Genomic DNA, 20328 nt, shown 5'->3' with positions numbered 1-20328 from the left:
TCCTTGACTTTCTTTCTTGCATCAGACTACTGGAATGTCTTCAATAAATAATTTGGCTTTTGCTTTTGAAAAACAGTTCAACTTTAAAGGAAAAAAGTCAACTTTATTTATATAGCGCTTTTCACAGTTTTAGCGGTAGGATTTTCCTATTTTCGTGATGATTTGGTTTGATTTCTACACGTCTACGAAGCACATTTGTGACTTTTTTCTTAACCAAACGTTGTTCAGTTTCATCAAAGTTTGGTTTTCAGGGTGCCCTACCCAAGTCTACTGAAACACACTGTTTGGGGTTCATTAGCATATGATTAATTCGGGTGCTGAGAGGTGTTTGTTATTTTAACCGCTCCTCTCCTCCTCTCTCTGTATAGTACAGTTCGGCAGCAACACAAACTACATCCTCCAAAACGATCATTGAGTCGAATCAATGGCTCTCTGAAATAGCGTGAACAAACACTGAACATTATAACCTTCATCGAGGTAGAATTTATTGCAGGAATGTTGTATTAGACTGTTGTAGCGAGGTGTACCTAATAAACTCCAAACTGACTGCATATGCAGCGCCCACTCACATCCTTTTCATCAGCCACCACTGTATTATTGATTTTACTCTCTTCTTCACTGGTACTACAGAAGAAGAAGTGATAAATCTTGTATGATAAGATCTGACATTTCGATGGTTGGGTGTTTTCCTTTTTCTTCCCATTTCTGGCCTAACAAGCAACGGTTGACACAAATTCTGTCTGCTCTGTGTTTAGGAACAACGTGCTTCCTCATATCATTGAGGCCAAATACTTGGACATAATGGATGCCCAACACATGTAGCTACAGATGGAGACGAGCTCTGGAACCACAAAAGGACACCTGGAATTAAAAAAAAGAAGAAAAAAAAAGAAATGAGAATTTAAAAAAACAACAACATATTTTTCAATGCAAAACTGTATGGAAGCAAAAAGGAGAAATATTGACTGTTTTGATTTTTGTATCTGATAAGAACATTCTTACAGGTGAAGCACTGGAAATGTGGGAAGTGGTGTGAGGAAGAGAGATGTGAGCCGTGAGAAATATTTTCCAAAAGTGGACAGACAGCATCTCTCTGGGGATAAGTTCTGCTGAAAAAAAAAAAAAACCACAGGACTGTCCAGAACTCCCTGTTCCACCTCCGTTTGACCCTGTCAGATCGTACAGTGCCATACACCTCCATGTTCTCCTCCCACATCTTTACTTTGTATGTTAACACTTTTCAATATCCTTACTGCAGTGTATGCGTCTTTGTTTTAACCAGTGGGTGAGTTTTTAAAGTACTTACTAATACTGTGTAAGTAATAAAAACTCCGCCAGCGTACACTGTATAGTACTTATGGCACAATGTAAGTATGAAACAATATCTCTTTTTGACACTTTGCCCTGACACTGTGTTTTTACACTGTCATGTTAGTAAATCTTATATACTTACACCATGTTGATAAGTACTTAAACACTTTTCCATTTGTGAATTAACTGGTAAGGACGCTGCATTTAGGCCACTGTAAAGTAACTCTTAACCTTTTGTATTTTTGTCACCGTGCAGTGTTAAGACCTTTACATTCCTGCACCACGTAGCCGCGATTCTCCCCTTTTTTCTGTGAAGGACACTTGTGCCCGGACATACTTAGTTTCTGAGTCATTCCAGCAAATGTCAATGTTCATTAAGGAGAAGAAAAAGGTGTGTGTGTGTGTGTGTGTGTGTTTGCGTGCGTGCGCGTGTGTGTCATTGGCACATTCCTAATCTGTCTTTCACCTAGCTTCCTGCCAGCTCTTTAGAAAACCTAATTTTTAAGGTGGAATTTAAACGCTCAACGGAATAGAAAATACATTCCAGAGGTATATATTAAATGTAATTATTTAGAACGACAGCACAAACCAAAACATATAGTGAAATCTTTATCAAATTATGAATATATTGAAAAATATTATGGCAATATACAAAAAATATTTTAGGTTAAATTGAAATAGAATATTTATTTATCATAATGACATTTTATCTTTTAAGGACAAAATGCTAATTTTGTGTGTTTACCCCAAACTGGAAAGTAATTCTCTGTTTGCTCCTTTGCATTCCACAGTTACTTGTGTTTTGAGTGTCGTGTCTCTTACATCTGACTTTGCCGCAGTGTTTACATATCAAAGCCCCTTCCAGCTCCATGTCCAAGTCCTACACAGTTCTGGTGCATTGCTAGTATAGAGGACAGTCAGGTAAGGTTAAAAAATACAATATAAAAAAAACAAAAAAAAAACAGCTGTGGGCTTTGGATTGAACAAAATGCATCCCTTTTTTATTTTTCTTTTTGTGAACAAGTGTTCAAAGATGAGTTTTAGAATAATCTGGTCTTGTTTTCTATTTAGATGTTATGATTAGATCAATGCTTGCAAACGTTGTCATGTAATAATCCAGATGTCTGGAAAGGTTATCTTGTTATCTACAGTACAAAAAGAAAAAAAAAGAAAAATTTCTAAGCACCGGTTTGCTTAAAGCATGTCTTATCTGGGTTTTTTGATACAGTGTGATGCCAATGGACACGTATCCTACACAAGAAAAAAAAAGTAGCAAGTCGAACCGTAACTTCTCAATAAACTGAATGCAATGCTCAATATTCAGCAATACTGTGTATAAAACAGAACTTCACTGGTGAGATTCGGGTTTCCCAGCGACGGCTGACCCATCAGTGAAGCAACGACAGGCCAGCTGTATTTTTAAGACAGCAACTTTTCAGTCCATCCTCATGGTACAAAAACTGCTCTGTGCTGATTCAATTACTGCACGCAAAGAGAGAGAGAGAGAGAGAGAGAGAAGAAGTTTGCCTGTCAACCAGGCACTCTCAGTGCCGGATTTTATTACGGTTTAGTTGCTTTCCCAATATCCAAATGGCAGCTCCCTCATGCAGTTCTGTTCAACTTTGTCTTGCAGTTACAGAGAAAGATGTCCAATTTAAGCAGATGTCTCATGTCGAGATAGCGAGGCATGAAAGGAAAGCTCGGGAGCATTTGCATAATCCTCGGACTAAGCCTTAAGACAGCACTGGTGAGAGGAGAGAGAGATTGCGAGTTACGAAGTAATATGTACAGTTTGCAATGCAAAGTTAAGTTTTTATCAACTATCCATTATAATCCATGGCAAGGTATTAGTTTCTAACTTTGGACCGAGTACAGAGATTAAACCATTCTTCGTATGTGACAGTATTGTTGTTCCTTGATATCTTCTCTGTACTGATGATTTTTGGAATAGCAGCAAACTTCTCTCAGAGGACTAAACATTGGATTCAGAGTGGAAGACATACTACACTGTTTGTGAAACCTGGACTCCCCTCCCCCTATTTGGATTCGTTTGAAATTGCGTACTGTGGTGTTTTGTTTTTTGTTTACTTTCTTTCTTTTCTTTTCCTGATTTCATATAGCCTACTTTTTCTAATCATGAATGTAAGATGTGTGGATTTTTATATAGCATACTAATTTAGGTGTCGAACAGAATCTGCAATTTTGTGAAAAAGATCAGCTATATTTGTAAGCTGTAATATGTAAAAATGAGAAAAAAATGGTTATCAAACAAAATGTGTTGGTTTACTATAGTATATATATATACTGTACACTGAAAAAGAGACTATCTCAAGCTGTTTGCCAAATAAAAAAGTAGTAGTGATGTAAATTTTCACGTTTGCTTGTGTTTATTGTGGTGTCTCTGAGACGCTAACAATGTTTGATATATAGCTGAAATATAGCTTTTCAGAGGACACAATGTCCCTTCGACCCACGCTTTGTTCCATTTTAAAGGCCCCGCAAAGGGTCAAGAGATTAAGTGCCGAAGGGTCACATAAAGTAGGCAGTGTATTGACGGTACACAAATCTGATGCGGAGATACTCAACCGCCGGCATTTGTGTCAGGTCAGACTCGTCGTCTTGTTTTCGCAAAACTTCCATCACGTAGTTCCTGATTTAAGTCATTTTTGAATATTGTGTTTTGTAAAATTTTACTTCAAGTCCCCCTGTTTAACATTTATAAGCTATATGTAAACATTTTATATATGTTATATAAAGGTTATTATCTTATATAACGGTTACGACACACTATGATGTAGTTGTAGGAAAATATAAGGACGCATCGTGTTCTATTAATGAAATGTGCAGTATTCATCAGCATTTATAACTTCTCCAATTATTATTACAACTGAGTTTTTCTATATTAATAAATATTAATAAACACCTGTATCTGCTCACAACAAATGTCTATAGATCTGAATGAGTCTCATTGGTGAAGGCTGTAACTGTAACGGCTGCAGTGGTTCTCGGCTGATGTAGACAAGAAAAAATAATAATAATAATAATCTAATTTATATGATACGGTAGCAGTTAGGAAATATACTGAAAAGCTTCCTGCTGCTCAGACAATTCAATTAAAAAACAAAAACAAAATTGTTTAATTTTTCCTCTTCCTCCTCCCCTTTGACAGAAAACTTTAGACTTGACGCCCAAGAAATCTCGTCGTCCAATAGGAACGTTGCGGAAATCGCTGAGCGCTCTCGTGCTCCCCAGAGGATGAACCACCCGGATATTGGAGAGGCCCACGGCTTTCCCGCCGGCGCCGGCCCCCGGAAAAAAAAAAACACTCGACTTTCGGGCCTCACCGGGGCTCCGTGGAGATCGTCGTGAGCGTGTCGGTGCAGTGCGCAACCCCGCGCACGCCAACACGCTCAGCCGGCAGTTTACTGGGTAAACCCTGCCAGGACTGACGCAGCCCAAGGCAACAGCCCTGCCACAGATCCTCCGTCCATGAAGGTTATAAACTGCTTTAGGGAGGTGCCGGTTCAGCGCTACGGTCATTCAGGCGGATGTAGTTTGTGGTGCTGTCGACCTGCATTGCATAATACGGAGAAATGTTTCTGCCCTCACTTCGGTAAATCGGTTGGGTGCAACGATACACCCGTCTGACGAGACGGCGAGCCTTTTCTGAACGCGGCACCTGCCGTTCGTGCGTGGCGTCGCTGCCGTGCCGTACCTGCGCGGATTACCGCAGATCTCCAAGTCCTGCCGAACCGGACAGGCGGAGGCGCAGACGGCAAAACGCCGAGTCAACGGCGCAACGCCACTCGGGGCTCCCTTTCACCGCTCCCGAGTTCCTGACGCCGTGGGCCGGGTCATGAGACCCCAGGGGCGGGCCTGCCTCGGTAACCTCGCAGCCGGATTTGTCTCCTCGGCGTCCCGGGGGCAGGAAGCGGCTCGCAGCAGACAGACACGCGCGCGTCCGCTCAGTCGGTCCGCTGCAAACATGGCAGAGGAGGCGAAGAAACTGGCCGCGTACGCCGCCGTAGATAACCACGTCCAGGTACGGCGGGGCCGCTCCGGCGCCCCTGTCGGGGCTAGTTCGCCTCGCTACGGGGTGTTCGGGGGCGGCCCGGCTCGCCTCTTCCACCGGGTCGACTGAAAACACAGCCGTTTGTTCACTCTAGCTTCACGCTCGCGGGCTTCGAGCTAGCAAAGCTGGCTCGCATGGGGGACGTTGACGCTAGCCCGGCTTTGTTAATTACGACCGTTATCTAACCTGCACACTTTGGGAGGGCATTAGCCCCGCGTTAGGCGTGCTTGTCCCGGTGCAGCTGGCCGACTTTGTCTCGGCATTAAGGACCGAAATATACCGACGGCGCCTCGAAGCGCGCTAGTGTTAGCCGCTAGCCGGCAGGTTTGTTTGCCCTTCCCACGTGCTTAGACACCCGCAACCTCCTGACAGCTCGCGAAAGGTCGGGAAAAGGACCCAGGGGGTCACGTGGAACCGCGGCATCGCGAACATCTTTGATCGGTACGTTGATAAAACCGGATGTCACGAAAATAGCGCCGGCAAAACTCCCTCCATCGGCAACGTGTGTCGTGTGGTTGGCTCCCTAGAAATGTCTTTATTATATAACATTATTCATTACTTGTGGCCAAAAAAAAAAAAAAATCCAAACAGTTATTAACGAATTTGGTGCGTAATTTTCCCAAGGCGCGCGCACCTTCCGTTCTTCCAGACCGGCCCGTTGTCCCGTGTCCTGCTGCCGGAGGGAGCGCCGGCTCGTGGCGGGACCCGGTGCGAAGCGTTCGCCGCGCGGTTGTGTGAGTTTGTGCCTCTCTGTGTCTCGCAGAACAACCAGGCGGTTGGAGTGGGCAGCGGGTCGACCATCGTCTACGCCGTGGACAGATTGGGTGAGTGAGACCGCTGGAAAGACTCAAGACAGCGATTGGTGCTCAGAATGGAATGATCTCTAAATGTGGTGTGTTTTAGGTTGGATATGTCAGTTAACCTGTCTCTGGTGCAGTGAATAGCTAAACGCGTGGAGCGGCACCCATGCAGTGTGCGTGTTGTTTTTGTTTGCAGCGGAGAGAGTGCGTCAGGAGAAGCTCAACCTCGTGTGTGTCCCCACCTCCTTCCAGGTTGGTTCCGAGCGTCCGGACACATTACGAGTGACTTGCAAGAGAAGAATTAGTAAATCCTACATTTCTGACATAAATAAAGAAAAAAACTGGTATCACTGCTTGTCCTTGTCGCTCTGTCTCACACGTCCTCTCCCGTCCTGCCACAGGCTCGTCAGCTGATTCTGCAGCACGGCCTCGCGCTGTCGGATCTGGACCGGCACCCGGAGGTAGGATGAGCTCGTTACGAATGAATCCGAAAGCCGGGGGAAAGGGGCACGCCGTGTCGGCGCCCGGGCCCGGGCCAGCCTGAATTGGAGCTTTGTTTAAAAAAAAAAAAAAAAAAAATGCTGGAAAGCAAAGCGTGGATGAAACGTTGACGCTGTTGCAGATGCTAAATGCAGAGAACGGCCCAAGAGTCCGTTCGCCGTGTCTGTGGCCTTGTTTTCTGCTCGTGTAGTGAGTCGTTTCTTCTCTACCTTCCTACCACACAGCTGGACGTGGCGATTGACGGAGCAGACGAAGTGGACGCAGACCTGACACTGATCAAGGGCGGAGGGTGAGTACAGGACGGGTCAGGTCAGGTCAGGCCAGAACCTCACCTGTGTGCCTTCTGAGAGCTGCCTCACGCCTCCTTCTCTGTCTCACACAGCGGCTGCCTGACTCAGGAGAAGATTGTGGCCGGCTGCGCCAAACATTTCGTTGTCATTGCCGACTACAGGTTTGTGTTTGCTAGTTTACTTTGAGAAGAAAACGGTGGATTTGCTTGGTGGTTTATAATTGAAGCTTTTTGGCTCGTAGGTTGTGACGAGGCTTGAATCGCATCTTTGTGTTAGACTGCATTAGCAAAGCCGTGAAAAAGGGAATCAAGAATTTTGTGTTTGTGGTGTGGTTTTTTTTTTCTTTTAGCTCGTCCAGATATCTTTACGCATTCTCCTCTGTTTTGTATCGTTTTCTCCTCCCAGGAAGGACTCCAAGGCTTTGGGCCAGCAGTGGAAAAAGGGAGTTCCTATTGAGGTGATCCCCATGGCGTACGTTCCTGTCTCCAGGATGATAGCCAAGTGCTTTGGAGGGGAGGCCAACTTGCGGATGGCTGTCAGTAAAGCGGTAAGGGGAGGAGTGGCTCGACTTCTGTGCCCAGAACTTCTCTTATTTCGCCGTCTTCATACCGGCTCTCTGTTCGTTACAGCAGCAATTTCCCAATTCTTCTTGTTGCTCAAAGCTTTTTAGCTCTTCGTGCTCTCACAGGGTTGCTTTCCAGGGGCCTGTGGTGGTCCTGAAGGTCCAGGTTGAGAATAATGGGTGGCGATACCTTTTCCCGCCTTCCCAGAAAGGATCAGAGCAGCTAAACCAGCATAGATAAGCATTGCATTATTTTAGGCCATATGAGCTTTTTATGGGGGGTCTTCCTCACAACACGTTGCATTTTTACATTACATTTTAACCCTGCATTTTTATTCTTTTAAGTGTCCAGCAGAGGGTGAAATAGTGGACAAAGTGTCCCTCTAGGTCACCGGTCATTAGAACAGCCTAAGTGTCCCTGAGCAAGACACTGAACGAACCTCTACCTGTTCAGTCATCGCAGGCCGCACTAGACCAGATCCTTGAGTGAAATGGCTGCAGTGATCCAAATGTAACTACGTTTTTCCAGACTTGTGTGTGAGCTTAAAGGCACCCCGTGGGGTTTCTTGACTTCTAGTAGCGCTACAGAGCCAGTTTTTCACACGGTCAACATCAATATTAGATGCTTCCTCATATCCAGGACTTTAAGTAATAGGTTCCGTACTTGAAAATGATATCAGACAGAAAAGATCAAATCAATACAATGTTATAGTGGCAGACCTACATGCTTCTAGAGAACGCCTCGAAGTGCTTTACACATCGTTTTCCTCCTCCTGGGCCCCTCGAAGGGAGTTTTTTAACTGTCATCTCATTGTAACGGTACAATAGTAAAATCGCCTGAGCTCAGTCGTGCCATGCACAGTATTTCCGTGAGCGACGGGACGTCCTTATTAGTCAAGTGTGTCCCATTGAGCTCTGATAAACCTCCACGCGCTTGCAGTGTTTGCAGGCGTTCGGACACTGCGGCAGTTACCGGAAACATGTCGCACAAGGAGCCACTTGAATATTTACTAGCACTGAATGTGTGTGGGTTTTAGGACAGACCCTGTTCAGGATTTAAAGTACTTAAAGAAAAAAAAAAAACTCAGAAAACTCCGCAGGGTACCTTTTTAAAGGAAAGGCTTACGACAGCAGTGAAACAGGAAAGTTAGCGCTGAAAACAGAAAACAAAACAAAAAAACCTGCCTCATTAACAGTCGGTGGAGTAGAGCTTTTAACGATTTACATCCTACTCTGTTCTCTGAAATGAACAACGTGCAGCAAGAGACAGGAGTGTCGCTCTGTTGTTCTGGCTGTTTGTGCACTTACCGTTCATTTTGACCGTTGAGCCTGGAAGCCGTGTGTGTGTTAACGCGTGGACAGGTCCCAGTGTGTTCATCCAGGAAGCCTTGACGATTACAGGCCCGCTGTTATTCAGTCAACATTTTCCTCATAGTCACACGTCATCGCTTCATAATTATCAAAGTCAGGCCTCGTATAAGTTGTTTTTTGGTTTTTTTGTTTGTTTTTTTTAAACTGTGAAGCTGTTGCCTCCCAATCGAGGTAAAGGAATGTGTGTATTGAATTCAGTTTTTAATACAACCGTTGTTCCCAGATTTATTGTAACCTCTCAGCTCTCGTCCTGACTCAGAGTGCACCAGAAAAAACAAAGTCCTGGACAGTTTTGTTTGTTTTTTTGTTTTGTTTTTTTCAGCGAAAAACTGTAATTACCTGTCTTTGAAAAACTGTAATTGACCAATTATCACAACATTTTAGTTGTGTGACGAATGTCCTTAGTGTTTTTAACACATTTCCGTCTCAGGAACTTTCCTGGCAGCTGTCTGGGTGTCAGATTAGCATTTACAGGTATCTGTGAATGATTTTTGGCACGTGCCTGGGATCTGACCTGTGTCTGCCTGGCTCTCAGGGTCCCGTGGTCACTGACAACAGCAACTTCATCCTGGACTGGAAGTTCGAGCACGCTCAGAACTGGAAGGAAGTCAACACCGCAGTCAAGATGATTCCAGGTGAGAAGTTGTGTAATCTGCTGCCGACGTACGTTTTGAAAGGTGCAAAACCAGCAGCCCAGAGGAAGACCTTAGGAAATGTTTGCTTTGCCTTAAAAAGTGGATTTGACCACTCTTGTCCAACAAAACGCTCAGTGTCTCTCTCTGTGTCCTCCTCAGGTGTGGTGGAGACGGGCCTTTTCGTCGGCATGGCTGAACGGGCCTACTTTGGGATGGAGGACGGAAGCGTGCAGGTTCGGGATCCTCCACTCCACTGACGCGTTCGCCATACCCACGGTCGTCCCTCTTCTCGAATGACCTCACCTCTCCCCCGCAAGTGCCGTTTTCACGATTTACGCCTGGTCTCTGGGTTTGGACAGAGCTGCGCCTCCAGCAGAACTGGACGAAACCGTAGCAGGGAAGTTTTCACGCATCTCGAAACCAGACACAAATTCAGGGTCACTTTAGTTTTTCTCATCCCGCAGGTGGTGCTTCTGATTCTGCGAGTTTTAAAGTGCCTGATGAGTAAAATCAAGTACATCTGATACACTTCGTGTTGTGTTTTAGTTTTTTTTTTTTCTTTCTTCTTTCCTGTATGTATTGTTGCTCAGTTTGGCTGCCTGGTCACACTGGGAACGTTGGCTCTTCCTGTAATTAGCGGGTTTGACCGAACGTCTGCAGTGCGATGGTTCTCCACCAGTGTGGTGAGTCAATGCAGTGCCGCAGAACGAAACTAATGTGTGCCTTGAGGTAATAATTTCAGTCCTTTTTAAAAAGAAATCATGCTATTAAAGCTATATTTGAAAAGCTCATCATCATACATCAAACTATTATCATCTGCCAGGCTGCTGCACACACAAGTCCATCAGCCAAGTGAAAGCTCAAGACATTGTAAGCAGTAAAAAAAAGCTGATATGCCTTTAAGTCTTAATTAGGGAGGAATTAATGCGAACTATATAGCACAACATAAAGAAGTTATACTTTTCTTCCAAGGGAAATAAATTTCTCTAATATGATACTTTTAAACAGCAAGAAGCTCCAAAAATGAATGAGATCAATGACAATTATGGGAAACCCTGCGGTGCAGGTAGGAAGCTTCCATTATTTGGTTATCGTGTTAGAAATACAAGTCACATTGTCCGGGCCGTAATGAAACGCAACGTATGTTTCGCTGGCACGGACGCGGAGACATCACAGCAGAATCAAAATTCTGGGTTATCTGCTCTGTCGTCTCGTCCACCAGTGGTGCGGCTCATTTCTCATCATTTTGTGACAGTAAAGTGATTTAAATTTTAAACGTCTCAACCGTTCAGCTACATTCGCCAACGGGTTCAGATATTCCGTTGTTTAGATAGACTTTGTCCTTGTGGAAGTGACGTCGGTACAGATCAGACAGGTGTTTTTCTCTGCGTTAATCTGCAAAGCGACTCCATTCTGTTGGAGAGATTCCTTCACCGTTGGCGCACTCGCTGTGAGCAGAGCCGGACGGAAAATTTGAGCTCAAGGTTTTAACGCGTTAATTCCGCTGGCCAGCTGGCTACCTAGTTTATGATGAAGCAGTTCAAATGTAGCTCTCCGTGGCTGTTGAATTTTAGCCACTGTTGCCATCGACCAAATGATCTGGTTTCCTGCTCTGAGTAAAGACAGAGTTTGAGAAACCTTTGTGGTTTCTTCTCGGTTTCGACAGGGTTTCATGTAGTCACAATGGTCAAGTCCAGCAGGCCGGAAGCCAACAGCCTCACTGTTTAACAAAACACACTGTGTGTACGTCTGCGCATGTACTGACTCCACTGTGCTTGTTCCGTTTTTGTGCCTGTAAGTCACTTGCATGACGGTCTCTTTATTCCTCACACACGCTGTCCGGTCACAGGAAGTCTTGTGTCAAAAAACTTAAACCTAAATGAATGTTTTATGGTAGCGGTGATTGGCAGTTATGCTGTTTAAGTGTCACTTTTAACGGTGAACTGTGTAGCTCACACACGAACCAATGCGACCACATGTACATTTTATGTGCCTTGGCACGCCAAAGCAATAGAGCGCCCTCTTTGTTTCAGATGAAGTAAAATGAATTGGTGGAGTAGCCGGTAATGTTGTTGTAACAACTGCCTACAGCAACATCGGCATCGCAGCAAACATTTCGCTTGAAGCTGCACCATGCAGTTTTAGGAAAGACAATTCAGTATGTAAATGTGTCCAGAAAAATGGGATATAATTAAGGATAAAAGATGATTCTCTGAAGATTGGTTTAATTTGTGTTCAGCTCTTTCAAAGAAACATCCAAGACATTTCATATCTGGTCAGGTTTTCATTTTATCTCTAATTACAGGTCATATTGAATTAAAAAAAAAAAAACTGTATAATGCAGGAGATGGAGATGAATAAAATCTTACGCTCAGTGTGCAGCCAAGTTTACTTTGTACTTGGAGTTTATTTTTCCCAAACAGTACTACACCCTTCCCCGCAGAATCCCCTCTCTCAAAGATTCAACTAGTCAAGTTCCTTTTTACTGTTCAGAGAAACCATCATTTATTTTAAAATTAGTGATCGTTTGTCTTTTTTTTTTTTTTTTCTTTCTTTTTCACCCCCCCCACGTGATTGATATCTTTCATTGTGGATTTGCAGATCCTCTCTCTGCTTCTGGCTCATCACGCCTTACCCTCTGGTTTTATTTTTGTATGTGCAGCTGTGAGAGACTCCGGAGAACGTCGAGGCTGGGAAATTTAATACAAGCAAGCAAATGCAATTGGCTGGCACATTTGTCTACGAGCCACGGTTATTAGGTACGAGCAATCTGATTCTTCTCCGGTCTAATACTACTCTCATAAATCAGAGGAAAGTGGCTGGATTTCAGGATGTAGAACCCCGAGTGGCCCGTAGACAAAGTAAAAGTTAACTGAACTGAGAATAAGTGGCCCCTGTGTTTGCACCAGCATTTCTTTCTCTACCAATTGACTGTGATGATAATTTTTGCTGTGAAGGTACTGTTTCCTTTGTTAGTCAATACAGGACCAAAATTATACCAGTACGCCTCCTTGTTTTATTTCTGGTGACTCATTCTTGTCAGTTTTCTGTTTTTGTTTTATAAATAACATGATGTGATGGAGCAGAGTTGGTTCAGAAACTAGATGCTACGGCAGAAACAATAAGTCATTCATCACAAAAAAATAAACTGGCAACAAATCTGTAAAGAATTGTTTGTGGTTTTTGTCGTTTTGGGCTGTGGGTCAGACAGAACAAGCATATATCAACTTGGGTTTTCGTATAACTTATATGCCATTCCATTAATCATCAAATAAACAACAGATTAATCGCTAATGAAAAAAAATGTTTTAGTTGAGGGCCTTGGAAAAATCATTGGCGGTACACGAGAAAATATATTTGCTTCATTGTTTTTGATGACCCGAGCCTGTATTGTTTTGTAAGTACGAGATTTCACGTCAAAGACGGTGGGAGATGGTGGGAAATGGATTTTCCAGCCAAACATGACAGTTGAAGGAAAAACCTTGATCGTGCTGTTCCCCTTTATGGCCACTTGGGGGGGCGAGATTCCGCTGCAAAGCGCCTACTTGCTAGCCGAGCAAACCGGGTTCACGGTAACCTCCTATACCACCGGAAGTCGTTCTACAGCGTCTCCTACATGCGTTGACCATAGGTACCGCCACGAGTGCTTTATGGGATACGTTTAAAAGTAACTGTCACGTGTTGCATGTTTATTAAAACACAACTAAGGAGCCTCAAAGCTTCATGCAGTTTTACATAAATTAACTTTTAAAAAAAAAATAAAAATAATGTTTTTGGAGTGGCTTGCTGACATCATGCTGTTTAACACAAAGTGGGGGGGGAGAAAAAAAAACCTAACTCGTGATCAGGAACAGGAACTGTACCCATCATCTACACTACAGCCACGTTGGTGCTTTCATGTCGGCTGTCCTGACAACTACTCATGAATGACAGCTGAAATAGCGAATCTAGTGCTTATATTAAGTCACCGGGGACGGCACAACTCGACCAATAGCGTTGCATTTTATCGGCGTTGTCTCTCCCATTGGACGGACGACGACACATGCCACCGAATCATGCGTCGGCCACAGGAAACGCCATCGGGAAATTTTTTTTTTTCTTTTGCGTCACCTTGTGCGCCCTGTCGTGTGGCAGCCGCCAGTGCGCCTGCGTAGTTTTGACTGACGACGGATTAGCCAATGGAGTGCACTGTTTGGGAGGCTGACACGTTCCGAGCCTGCCCCTTTGAGTGACAGATGTCTGATGCAATCGTATTCTGCTTAGTATGAGAGTATGTGTGATTGGCAACAAATGGCCCAATGAGAAAGGGTTACATGAATTTTTAACGATTGTTGGGATTTTACTGTCCAATCCTCGTGTAGAAACAAGGCGGGACTTATCGTTACCAAGGCAAGTCGAGTGAAGTATAAAGGGAATAACATGGTGTCCCAGTGGCTGTTTATGTTTACTTAAGGAACAGATTTGAAAGGGCGTTTTGTAAGACAACACTGACTTTTTTTTGAAGTTACAGGGTTTTTCTTTTGCACTTTAAGTTTTTTATGTTAAGATTTACAAGGCCATTGGCATGTAAATCTCATATTTCACTAATGTGCCAGTCTTACAAATGGAAAGGGGGCTTCACTTTGGAAACGTGAGCATTTCCCTGGTGCTCCTGCTGTTGCTGAAAGCGTTCATCGGATTCGGGACTTCGCAAGCTCAGGGCTCCGCCATCGGGAGGGAGCTGCGGTCCGCCACCCGGATTGCAGGTTTGACCTCGGAGGAAGATGGTGCAAGAGTCATGGAGCGGGGCTTGGAGAACGTAGGCGCCCCGGTCAGTGGAGCAGACGTTACCGTGGAGGACGACGAGAACGGGTCGACCGGGGAGGCTGATGAATCATATGGAGAAAGTAACGGAAACGTCCGATCGACAAGGTAATTTGTTTTTATTAAAAAAAAAAGTCAAGTGTAACGGAAGGCTAGCCGCTAGACACCCATTATCGGACACATTCGGTGTGACACGCGTATTCAGCACCTGCAAAAATGCGTATGACCTCCGAAATGACGAAATTAACAAAACTAAAGCATGAAAAACACAATTCGGTTAAAGTTAACTGGCTAAAACGTCGCATTCGCCGGCTGTTTAGCTAGCTATCGTGCATGCTGAGTATTCCTCCGCCTCAGCACCGCACTCAAATCTTGTTGTGGATGCGGTTGCCTGTGTTCCCCTCGGCCCATAAACCGTGTTTTAGCGCGTATTTCCTCGGCTCATCTCCCCCACGCTCTTGATAAATTCTCCTGGAAGAAATGTCAGGCGGCACAGCGAACTGTCAGAGCTCAGAGCCGGAAAAAAACACGATGCTGACGAGCGAGTTTGTCTTGTCGTCCGATAATGGGCGCAGAGTTCTGATCAAAGTTTGGATGGAAATTGCGGACGTAGGAAAAACACTCGGGCATATGCGGACAGCTAGAGCTAGCTGAGAGGTTTTTATCTGTGGTTATGCTACATACAAGCCACCGTGTGTTGATAAAAGTGATCATTGTTGGAGAGTAGACTGTACGTTACGTCCTGCTTGGCATGTCCGGGCAAAACAAGTCTCATTTCATCGAGCAGAAAGTTGGCGAGTGCTGCGCTCTGACAGCAGGCTGGGGCGGTTGTTTTCAAAGTTTTCCTCGGTGAAACTGAGGAAACTGACCGTTCGCCGGGAGCGGAAGTTTCGACCCCCCCAGTGGAAGCACGGGTAACGTTATAATCCTGTCGTGTCACTCAAGCATTAATGCCCTCTGCGGTCGTGGGTTCAGCCGGGTCCACAAATTTATGTCATGGATAAACCAATTTCCGTTTTAGCACAAGCGCGATGTGATGTGAAGGGTGAGACCATCGGAATTTGTTTCCGGTAGTTCATGGCAGACCCCCCCCCCTTTCCCATTCAATTGACATTGACATTGGACTGTGGAAGCAAATTGCTGCTTTCCATTTGTTATCATACAACACTCACAGTACATGAATGGAACATCCCTAATCGACTAACAGGGATATCATCCCCTCATGACCCCCCCTCGGTCAGCAGATAGGCCTCATATGAGCCCAGGCAAGTAAAGTTTAAATAAGGTAGGAGTCTGCTTATGTAATGAACCGCAGTTTATTGGGAATTTGTCAGAAGAAGCAAGTGAAAATGTTTGTGGTCATTCAAAGTGGCTCTGCTTGCACAAGGATTAAGATTTCACCCTTGAGCTAAAGCATTTGCCTTCATGTGTTGTGATGCTGCCCGACTGCGGGATCTGTTGTTACTTAACAAAAGAGAAGTTAAGTAGAGTTGTTTTGCTTAAGATGAGTCTTAGCGCACCAAAGAGGGAATTCGTCTCATGCACGGGCTGAAAGCAGTTGTCGTAAGTGGAAAAAAGCAAACATTTAGTGTGTGCTCTGCTCACGTACCTAGAATACAACTGAAACATGGCAGACAGAGTTTGCATTTTATGATGTATTATCAGGCAAAGGCATGTCACTCTGCTGAGAAAATCCCCAGGATCCTGCTAGTCGAAAGTTGACTGCTTTACGCAGATCACAGGTTTACTGAACCCCGTCAGACCTGCTGCCTCTGCCCAAAGTGAGATGCAGTTCTTGGTGCAGTGGGTAGGGCATTGATTTTGTCTTCCTTGGTAAACAGTAGGTTTGACGCCCACCTTAGATGTCTGGCGCAGCGTGTTCTTCATGATGCTCCTTCTCTCTGCCATGTTTTTTTGTTTTTGTTTTTTTTTTAAACCAAAACCATTACATGTGCTTCTGACTGTAATACAACTTCTTGAATCATTCTTATTTCAGTGCTTTTCCTTGATGAAACATATCAGATCCCTCACTAAATTATTCTCTGTGTAGTCTTAGAAACGTGCTGGTTTTTTTTATTTTTATTTGGGATGTCATGCAAGCCCAGCTTTGTCAAAACAGGGAGCCGCCGAGCTCACTGTGCAGTCAGCCCCACAAAGCTCAAGTTGAGAGGAACAGGTTTGATTAGTTGTCGTATATGTCGTTTGACAGAGGGGAAAAAAAAAATGTTTTTACATGGTGTTAGAAGAATAAAACCTTGGTGTACACCACTACACAGGCAGACAATAAGTAGCTTGCAGTTTACACCTAGTGAACCACCAAGGACTCAAACTTATCAGGATAAAAGTGATGGTGAAATAACTGTGGTGTAAGGGCAACGCATGGTGAAAAACTTGGAGGAGGATAAGGCTCCTGCCTGTCATCTGCACTACAGTATAAAGAAGAAATCGAATGTAATTAGCAGAGCAGTTTGCTCGGATAGGAGCGGGCTATTCCCCTGCCAGGCACCTCAGCTGCTGCAGGAAAACTCCTGAGCGTTCATCCTGCTGCTGGTCACACCCTGCCACTGCTCGCTTTCTGTGCCTGCATCTGTTCCTGCACAGTATGTCTACCTGTTTCTGTCACTTTCTGCTGCATTCTCTCTTCCTGTCTTACTTTGTCAAAGTCTCTACCTCCCACTTTCAATTGTTGTTTTTCACTCATGATCTTTCTTCCATATTCACAGTCTGTCTGGCGCCACTTACTGGCTTTGAGTCATCTTATATTAAGCACTTTTTGGGTAATATGTTTAGAATACATTAGTATACATAGCATTAAAAGTTCTGATTTCTCTCTCTTTTTGTTTTGGTTTATTACAATTAAAACAGTCTAGAAATATTGAGCTCACAAAAGGTCATGTTTGTACTTATCTGATTTCCTAAATAATGACATTGTTTTATTTCTGAAACTTTTTAAAATGCTGCCACACAGGGTAGGAATTTACTAACATCACAATAACAAACAGTTACACTGATATGTAGAAGTCAACAAGATAAAGAATTAACAAAGTAGCTCGTGAGGCAGATACAAGAATGAGCAGGTAAATTATTCATCAAAAAGCCTGTGTGTAAAACAACAACAAAGATGTATAAAATATAATGCAGATTTTGCTGAAATAAGAAATTAATGAACTTGAGGAAGGTTTTCTGTTTTTCAAGTGTCAAAACACTGTAAGACCTATGATCACACCCAGTCTCTCTCTATGTCTGTTTTTTGTTGAAGTCTGTCTCTTTGTTGTTTTTATTCTCTTTGTCTCTTGTATTAATTCTCTCTCTCATGCTTACACTTTATCCTTCCCTTATGCTTCCCCTTACCTTCACACGTACACATCACTTTTTTAATGTGGCCCCATGAGTATATACTCTACTCCATGCTCTGTTTCCATCCATCTGTCAAGAGCATTGTCGTTGAACTTATGAAATGTAACAAGAAATGAAACATGATTTAGGTGTGTTTCCCTTCAAATGGGCCAATTTAAACAAAAAAGACTTCCTAAATGTCAGAAAACACATTTACAGCAAAAGGGGGGGAAAAAAATCTGTCAAGAATCAATTCATTTTGAGCACGTTGTTGTTCTGTATCACTGCAACAGTATGACTTGCACAGGGCAGTACTGCAAACAGAAAACCGTCTTGTGTTGACAATAGAGATTTTAAACATTGAAACAAGTAATGACGTTGAACTTGGACTTAAAATAGGACAAATAGAGAGGAAAGTCTCTGTTACTGGGTCTGAAACAGTAAACCTGAACACTTTTTGGGAGGTAATTGTGTCTACATCCGGCATTAATCAGGTCGGTCTTTTGAAAACATTTCACCACTTCCTTTTGTGACCTTACAAGGCTGCTGTTCCAAGTTAAACAGACCAGGTCTTGTGATAATGGTCTGAGTGCCACCCTGTGACAATAATAATGATAACACACACTTATTAATTTTATTTTTTTTATATCATATTATATTATATTATATTATATCATATTTTAAAACTATAAAAAAAAAAAAAAAGAATTATGACCTTGTTCGTGACACATGACCACTTACTCCACTTTTGAAGGATCCCGGTAACTTTGTGGACAATCTCAAAACCGTCACAGCCTGGATCTGGTTTTTAAGTGAATAGACTTCTAGTAAAGCCCTTTTATTTTCTTCCAAATTAGATTTTGGAGTGGAGGACTTCAGACACAGATTCTTGAAAACATTCTGTGCGGACAGCTTGAAAACCAGTCTATGCTCAAATGTCAACATTTTTTTGGTTTCTGTCAGTTGCAGTTGTTTTTTTCTTTATTTTTCTTTTCCTTTTTTTCTTTATTCCCGTTCCCTCCTCCGATCCTTTATCCTGTAATCTATAAATATTCTAGATGTTAGCTTTGATCCGTCCTTCAGTTTGTGACATGAGCTGCTGTCATGTCTGCTGATGGCTGTCACCTCACTTTTAATGCTCCCATCTATACGTTGCAAACTCCGCTCTGGAGACTTGGTATTTACATCTGTCTGTGTGTGTGTGTGTGTGTGTGTGTGTGTGTTTGTGCATGCGTGCGTGTGCTCGTGTGTGTGTGCTCGTGTGTGCGAATCATGCATGCGACGGTGCTGCCAGGTTTGATGTCTCTGCCAGTGAGTGCTCCGTCGGGGCCTCCAGCACCTTAGGGAGCACTTGGAGGTGAGAGGAGCGAGGACAGCAGCTTTGTTTGAACCTGCTCCCCCCTCCGCTACCCACCCCCCCACCCTTTTGTACCCTCTCCCACCCCCCTCTTACCCCCCTCAGGGCGCTGTAGGGGCAACAACTCTTCTGGGTCGCCGTGCTCGCCGGCTGGCTCCCACCAGCCTACTGCTTAGCAACAGCCAATCGGCCAAGTCGGGCGACTTGTCGGCCAATTGCATCGGAGAGATGGGCTAGTGCTCAGAATTTGAGTTGGCCGCATGGGTCTTGCTATAGTTAGGTAAAGGAGGAGGAGGAGGTTTTTTTTTCTCCTTTTTTGGGAGGGGAGCGATCATTTCCTTGTTTTTTTTTTTTTTTTTTTTTCCCCTTACTTTCTTTCAGTAGTCTGCTCTCTGTAACTAGGGAGATGTTGTGGGTTTTATTAATAGAAACTGTCCCCAAAATAACAGGTCAAGATGAAGTTGATTGAACTCCCTCTGGGAAGTTTTAATCGAGCACTTAAAACCTAGTTCTTTAAACTCAGTCCATGTACAGTGAATGTTTCATATTAGAGAGGTCTGAACTCTAGTTACCACACTCAGTGTCACTTCAAACAAGCTTATATAATCTCTTTTAACCTATTTTATCCTCTTTGTCTATTCCTTATGTCCTTATGTAACTCTGTTTTTATCCATGTCTGGTGCTTTTTTTTTTTGTTCTTATTCAGCTGTTTCTTATTTTGTTGCTTTCTCTAATAATATATAAGTGACTGTTTTAGTGTAATGGAGTTGCCTAAAAATTGACCAGCAGTTTTTGATGTTGGGATGCGATGACCTTTAGTGACTTTTTCTGCACTTGATGAATGCTGCCTGGGTCATAGAAGAGATCATGACTCATTTGGCAAGATGTGTGCAGGTTGTGTTATAACCGTGTGTAGTGACAGAAATACTAACCAGTTCCTCACCAACGCGATTGTGAGTCTTATTTAAAACCAGTTTTGTTTATCAGTAGGTGTCAATTAATTGGGTCATTGGCTATACTGGTAAGTCAACAGGACCAGTCCTGCAGCACTGCAGTATGGGTGGGGCAGAGGCAAAAAGGTGGGATACTCTGAGAGAGGGAGAAAGGGAGGGAGGGGAGGTTGAAAACAAGGAGTTAGCTGGTAGTTAGTAGGACCATGCTGTCTTGTTTTCACTCTGGATGGCTCCTCACTGCTTAGCAACAACGAATCAGATCCTTGGATCAGAGCTGCAGTCCAGCCAATCAGCCGTCAGGAGCGTGGCGCCATAGAGTTTGGATTTCACCACATGT

General features: G+C 43.7%; 3 protein-coding genes and 1 long non-coding RNA gene across 7 annotated transcripts in view; 3 read left to right on the top strand and 1 right to left on the bottom strand.

The window, feature by feature from the left end:
• slc4a11 (solute carrier family 4 member 11) overlaps positions 1–3679 on the top strand; it is a 102001-nt gene extending 98322 nt beyond the window's left edge. For all 4 annotated transcript variants that reach the window (XM_040138230.1, XM_040138228.1, XM_040138231.1 and 1 more), the window contains one exon: positions 756–3679. In XM_040138230.1, coding sequence (XP_039994164.1) covers positions 756–822 — 67 coding nt within the window. In that variant the 3' untranslated portion in view covers positions 823–3679. The remainder of the gene's footprint in view (positions 1–755) is intronic.
• Positions 759–4966, bottom strand: LOC120795939. Its single transcript, XR_005708295.1, has 3 exons — positions 4656–4966; positions 2134–2212; positions 759–861 (listed from the first exon to the last, which is right to left on the bottom strand). It is a non-coding gene; the product is annotated as an uncharacterized LOC120795939 (long non-coding RNA).
• A 94-nt stretch (positions 4967–5060) lies between these two features.
• Positions 5061–11873, top strand: rpia (ribose 5-phosphate isomerase A (ribose 5-phosphate epimerase)). Its single transcript, XM_040138233.1, has 9 exons — positions 5061–5353; positions 6147–6207; positions 6380–6435; positions 6585–6644; positions 6909–6973; positions 7067–7135; positions 7380–7521; positions 9443–9542; positions 9702–11873. The coding sequence occupies exons 1-9, from the start codon at positions 5168–5170 to the stop codon at positions 9797–9799; spliced, it is 837 nt and encodes a 278-aa protein (XP_039994167.1). The 5' UTR covers positions 5061–5167; the 3' UTR covers positions 9800–11873.
• Positions 11874–13949: 2076 nt separating this feature from the next.
• The window catches only part of eif2ak3 (eukaryotic translation initiation factor 2-alpha kinase 3), a 33936-nt gene continuing 27557 nt past the window's right edge, over positions 13950–20328 (top strand). The window contains exon 1 of the mRNA XM_040138284.1: positions 13950–14453. Coding sequence (XP_039994218.1) covers positions 14146–14453 — 308 coding nt within the window. The 5' untranslated portion in view covers positions 13950–14145. The remainder of the gene's footprint in view (positions 14454–20328) is intronic.

This window comes from Xiphias gladius, chromosome 10, assembly GCF_016859285.1.
Source record: "Xiphias gladius isolate SHS-SW01 ecotype Sanya breed wild chromosome 10, ASM1685928v1, whole genome shotgun sequence".
Classification (NCBI taxonomy): Eukaryota; Metazoa; Chordata; class Actinopteri; order Istiophoriformes; family Xiphiidae; genus Xiphias; species Xiphias gladius.
Note: the sequence above shows the minus strand (reverse complement) of the source record. Positions and strands in the feature narration are given on the sequence as shown.

What these genes read in the sequence shown, in the direction of transcription:
- rpia (XM_040138233.1), top strand. Translation starts at nt 5,168, where the DNA reads ATGAGACCCCAGGGGCGGGCCTGCCTCGGTAACCTCGCAGCCGGATTT. An exon ending in CCGTAGATAACCACGTCCAG is followed by an intron (nt 5,354 to 6,146) that starts GTACGGCGGGGC and finishes TGTGTCTCGCAG; the next exon opens with AACAACCAGGCGGTTGGAGT. An exon ending in ACACTGATCAAGGGCGGAGG is followed by an intron (nt 6,974 to 7,066) that starts GTGAGTACAGGA and finishes TGTCTCACACAG; the next exon opens with CGGCTGCCTGACTCAGGAGA.